Source organism: Chenopodium quinoa, unplaced genomic scaffold (assembly GCF_001683475.1).
Source record: "Chenopodium quinoa cultivar QQ74 unplaced genomic scaffold, ASM168347v1, whole genome shotgun sequence".
In the NCBI taxonomy this organism is placed as follows: Eukaryota; Viridiplantae; Streptophyta; class Magnoliopsida; order Caryophyllales; family Amaranthaceae; genus Chenopodium; species Chenopodium quinoa.
The window spans coordinates 4,410,641-4,416,758 of record NW_018742523.1 but is presented as its reverse complement, the minus strand read 5'-3'; the positions used below and the strand labels follow the sequence as shown (position 1 = coordinate 4,416,758).

Here is a 6,118-nt window from a genome sequence, read left to right as displayed (position 1 = left end):
TAAAACTTTAAAATAAAAATTTTACTTTCCTTAAAATTTATGTCCAAAAAATTAAATAACAAAAAAAAATTGTTAGAGATTAAGAGATCACGAGAAATATACAAAAGGATATATGAAAATAATTTTTCATCGCACGGGGTTAAAATCTAGTGGATATATATAAAAAAATAGAACATGAATTTTTAAAGAACATATGGGTAAAATCAAAATCCCAAAAAATAAAAAATAAAAAATAAAAAAAACTTGAACCTCAAAAAGAAAAAAGAATAATTAATTAAACCCAATAAAGACATTTTTTTTAAACAAAACCCAATAAAGACATTTAATTTATAAGTATAATAAAACATGGTCTGTATAGAAAAGAAAATAAAGTAAAAAAAATATATTCACCTTTTTTTTTCAAAATATTATGATTAATTTCAAGATTATATACAAATAGTTTTAGATCAACAAACTTAATTTAGAACTTGAACTCATAAAGATTTGAAATACATCATATCAAAAGTCATTTGTAATTTAACTTTATTGCCTTCTAAAGGAGCAATATCAACTCTGTACTGTGTTGTTTTATTAGTGCAATTTGTAATCTTAGTTTAGCCTTCGTTAGGGGAAAAAAAAAACAACCATTGTAATCAATTAAAAAAAAAAAAATTAACGTTCAACAAAAATAAGTTTTTAATCCGTAAAATCAGTAATTATTACTCCCTCCGTCCCTTAATTACAAGCTTGTATTCCTTTCTGGATGTCCCAAAATGTCGTGCATATCTTTAAAATTATCACATAATCACTACTTACTTTTTCTATTTCCCATATAATATTAACTACTTTTAATTATTCTCATATAATATTCTCTATTTTTTATCTTTCCTATGTAATATTCTTCAACTATTTCATCCTCCTTAATTCTCGTGGTTTTTGAGAAACGGACTTGTGATTAAGGGACGGAGATAGTAGAACAAATATAATAGAAAGTAAATAAAAAGAACTTAACTTCGACAAAATAATTTAAGTTCCGTAAAATTATTGCAATTCATTAATGATAATTTCAATTTAGAATATTAGGTAAAATGTCTAAACATCAAATTTAAGCAAATTTTTAAGTAGTTCTTGTTTGTGTATGATGAAACATCCTTTAGTTGTCCAAACATGTAAATCAAGGTGTAGAATATATGTAATACTCCCTCCGCCCCTTGTTATAGTTCCCATTTGGACCGTGTACGTTTGTCAATGCAACACTTTGACCATAAATATCGTTAGTTGTTTATTAGTAAAAAAAATATAACAATTGAATATTAATAATCTATTCATTGAGACGAATCATATAAGACGCAACAAGACTATGTTATGTCTTATATATTTAAGAGTAATTTAGAGGATTCTCTCACAGTTATGAATAGTGTCAAAATTCCAAATGGAAACTATAAAAAGGGGCGGAGGGAGTACCTTCTAGAATACTTCCTTACACTTAGAACAATAAATTAAAAGACTAAGAGCATGACTTTTAGCGGATGATCAACTAAATTAGTTGGTTAAAGTTTCGAAGGGTGATGCTAAAGATCTGAGATCAAATTTCGTTTACATCACTTGCTTTTAAGGTTCGCTGTAAAAAAATAAAATAAAATAAAATAAAATAAAACATGACTTTTAGCCTATATAAGACGAATTCAGAATTTTGATGGATAGTTTTTTTTAAACAATATAAATCTTTGAACTTTAGCATAGCAGGAAAGACCGGTAATGAGAGGAAGCTAATGTTAAGGCGGTTTCATTCTTAAAGTATCTCCAGTGGGTATTAAGTTGTGGGACATAACACTGTTATTTACTACGGAGTATTTGATTAAATTTATTACCTATATAAAGGCTCTAGAGGGTACTTTGTTTATCTTAAGGGGAGGCGGTGTATGTGAAGTAGTTTAATATAATTTGGCTTTTTTTTTTTGACAATAGCAAAGGAAACTAAAACAAAAACCTACAACAAATTCAAAAGGTTAGTCCGACATTTTCTAGCAATGTCGTTCGCCTTTTGGACTTGATCACGCTGTACCTTCAAAATCGTGCACCTTTGAAATGATGCCCCCAATACTCTTAACTCCTTAAGTAACCAAGATATCGAAATATCATTACCATGATTCCCTTGTAAGTTGGTCAAAAGACCAATCGAGTCAGATAAAACAAGAATTCCTTGTTTACCTTTCGCTCGGGCCCATTTCATTGCCTCTAGGCAAGCCCAAGCCTCACATTGAATGGCTGAAGCAGCCACTCCATGCTTTCCACCCTCGTCCATTGCATTGCCCTGTTGAATACTCTTAACTGCCCAACCTATCCCTGCCCTCCTTGTCTTCTTATCCCAGGAGCCATCGGCTTCCATAATGAAATCATCATAACCACTTTTATCCTTTCCCAAGTGCACGTGATAAAGCCCCAGAGGAAAAGTCGGATTTTCCCGGTCAGAAACCTCCAATTCCGGTGTTGGACTTGCTTGAAGATTAAAAATTTCATGATCATTCATGGCAAGATTAATAAATTCCCTTACTGAACTTATCGTCTCTGTAGAACCCTTGAAACATCTAGCATTCCTAGATTTCCAAAGCCCCCACAGTGTTGCAATAAACACGGTGCAACGATTGCTATGCTTACCATCCTCGCTATTAAACAGCAGGATATAGTGCTGGATCCATCTTTTCAATGAGTTGAACCCAGGAAAGTCAGGGCAAATAGTTAGGGAGCCATTCTCCCAAACTTCCTTTGCCAGAATACAGAACCTGAAGAGGTGTTGGCTGTCTTCCAAGCCTACCCCACAATGATCACAGATTGCGTCCACTTGTATTCCCCTTCTAGCCAGATTATCTTTTACTACAATACCATCATGAAAAAGTCTCCAAAGGAACAACTTCCAATTTGGCATTTTATGGCACTTATCTTAAGGAAAATCAAAGTGCTATGTAACACTTTAATACATGAGTATTAATATTGTATCCTTTATTATTCTATTACCTTGTCCCAATTTGCTTGATTCGTTCACTTAATAAATATTGAGAGCTTTGTTTTTGCATTGTTAAAAGTTTAAAAGAAAGAACAAAGGTAGCAAATATACTAGTTCTAGTATATTAATCTTAAAAGCAGATAATTTACCTAAAATCAAAGGACAAAGAATTTCGGAACGGTTTTTATTGTTGAACACTGCTTTCTGCTTCACTACTATACTTGGCAGTTAGTTTGTGCTACTCCATGTTACCAACTTATAGCCCACTAATGGAGGTCATTTCCTTAGTCTATAGTATTCCCATTTTGAATTTTATATTGTCATCACATGTTAACAATTCACTTTGAATTGAAGCACCATAATTGACATCGTTTGTCCGAATATTATCCATTTAAGTACCACAATTGACATCGTTTGTCCGTATGTACAACTAGACCTGGCAAATGGGTCGTTTGGGACGGGTATGGGTTGGGTCAATATCGAGTTGGGTCATTTCGGGCCTGTTAACATTTGGATAGAGGTTGGGTTGGGTCATTTGGGTTTCGGGTATGACACGGGTCAGGTATCGGGTCAAGTTCGGGTCGGGTACGTTCGGGTCAAACCATTTTCGAGTCAAGTATGTTCGGTTCAATTCAGGTCGGGTCAAAATTTGGTCGGGTCATGTTCGGGTTATTCCATTTGTAGATCAAGCTTAAATCAATAATTTTATATTTGTTAATGTTATAATAAGAATCATCAATCAGTTTATGAGCTTGGCTATGGTTGAAGCTAAGATGAACAATTTGAGTTATTTTTGGCACCAGACATTTTTATTACAATTATAAGGTAATTTAAGTTCGGGCTATTTCGGGTATCGGGTCAATTTTGGATATCAGGTTTGTTCGGGTCAAACACATCGGGTCAACTTCGGTTCGGGTTAGGATCGTGTCAACTCCATTTTTGGGTCGGGTCAATTTCGGATTTCAAGATATTTTTGTGTCAATTTCGAGTCATGGGTCGGGTCATTCGGGTCGGGTCATCGAGTTTGGATAAGGATTGTCAGGTCTATGTACAACCACATATTAGAGGAATTAGGGTTTATATAATTACAAAATATTATTTTTTTACAAAATTAATGCGGATAATATTAACAATACTCTATCATACCCTTGTACAGGAGAAGGACAAACTCTCATACTGAATTTGAAGTCCAAGAATAGTTGTCAAGGTATACCATACCCTTAGTGAAAACATCCGCATACTGATATGAAGAAGGGTTATGTGGGACCTGAACATGATCTATAGCTATCTTTTCGCAAACAAACCGGGGGATTTGCTTTGTTATTTGGTGTTGAATCGGCTTGCTTGATAAATAAGCGCATATACATTATTATAATAATGTTGGATTGATTCAAAATAGTTCCTATAATTTAGGATAGGAACATGTTTTGTTAGGTTGTTAAGTATTTTGCTGAATATGTGGAGTTAAGTGGGTTACTTAGTTGTGCATTATTATAGTTGTTGGTTTGTATATCCGGGTGTATCATGCGTAAGGTATACCCAGATCAAAACTAGTTTTAAAAAAAAATGCGGAAAGAACATAATTTATATTTGTAATGAACATCACGATTTTATAAAAGAACACAACATTGAAATATAAAGAACGTAGTAATTTTATTGATTTTTACCACGTATTAAATGTCAAATCATTTTAAAATATTCTGTTTCAAAAAAGAAAAAAAAAATCATTTCAAAATATTCAGTTTTCAATAATTTCCCTCTCTAAAATTCTTTTTATGAGATTTCATTTTCAAATTTCATTTTCAAATTTCAAATTTCAAATTTTAAAATTTGAAATTCATTTTCAAAATTTCAAATTCCAATATTTTTTGTTATGTTCTCTTTCTTTTTAAAAAAAAATTCGTTCTCTAAATAACCAATTATATATTTTTATATTTTGTTATAATATTCATCTGGGTCATGTGTATTATTATAATGTTCATTATATGATTTTAAAATGTCCATGTTCTTTTATTGTAATTTTAATGTACCTTTATTGTCACACAATATTCATTACTTATTGTGAAATGTTCTCTAAATTTTGTTTTAACATGCTAGGTAAATATAAATAATGCTCTTTAAATAATATTATCATGTTCTTTATTAATATAGCGAATGTTCTTTAGACCTATCAGAAAATCAATCATCAATAGAAGAGGTCCCAAACGTATATCGTCTTCATCAACCTTTATGATGATCCTGGTTTCAAAAAATATACATATATACAATCAGCTGATATTTTTTTTTGAAAAAATACGCAACTAAATGAACATAGTTTGTAACGTAAAGAAGTTCAAATCCAAAGAATATAATTTGTGACTATAAAGAACGTATAGTTTAGACCTAAAGAACGTATTAATTAAACTCGATGAACGTATTCATTCCAATGAATATGGATCAAAAAAACTGATAAAAGAACATTTATCCCAATCCAAAATAACTTCATCTTCAACCTTCGAAAATAACACAAAAAAAAAAATAATAATAATCAAAAGAAATTTACATTTTCTTTCAGTGATTAATTCGTTAACATTGATCCATGAACAAATATAATAATATAAAAAAATCATCATCAACAATAAAATTATGAAATATAAATTGAAAAAAATAATTAAAAACTACCTTCTCATTTGGTGACAAAATCTAAAATTAAATATCAATTGTCAAAAACATCAATCTAGTGATCATCAAGTGCAAATCGACAATCATAGATCGTGACGAAATTCACCATGAGCCATCATTTTCTCTCTAAAAAATTTATTTCTTTCCCTTGAAATTTTATTTTCTCTCTAAAAATTATCTATTTTTTCAAAAACTGATTATGAACAATTATGGATATGGGAGTTAAAATTATGGAAAGGAAATAACAAAAATCCTTCAATTAAGGAGCATAAATTTAGGAAGCATGATACACCCTGATGTATAATGTAAATTTAAAGTTAGACGTGTGAATATGGGTCATGCATTCTTAGCTATACCTTTGTTTGGTATGCCTATATAAGGGCTTTTATTGTAGTTAGTTTTAATCGAATTGAATACAAGTTAGTTTTGTAATTCTTTCCCTTTTGTCATTATAATTTCAACAAATAAACCAGA

At 30.8% G+C, this 6,118-nt stretch overlaps 1 protein-coding gene across 1 annotated transcript; it reads right to left on the bottom strand.

Moving 5' to 3' along the window:
• Positions 1-1,969: 1,969 nt before the first annotated feature.
• LOC110719908 lies at positions 1,970-2,905 on the bottom strand. Its single transcript, XM_021898889.1, has one exon. It carries the CDS (start codon positions 2,903-2,905, stop codon positions 1,970-1,972), a length of 936 nt encoding a protein of 311 aa, XP_021754581.1.
• Between the last annotated feature and the right edge of the window lie 3,213 nt (positions 2,906-6,118).

Coding starts and splice junctions, on each gene's coding strand:
- LOC110719908 (XM_021898889.1), bottom strand. CDS start 2,905: ATGCCAAATTGGAAGTTGTTCCTTTGGAGACTTTTTCATGATGGTATT.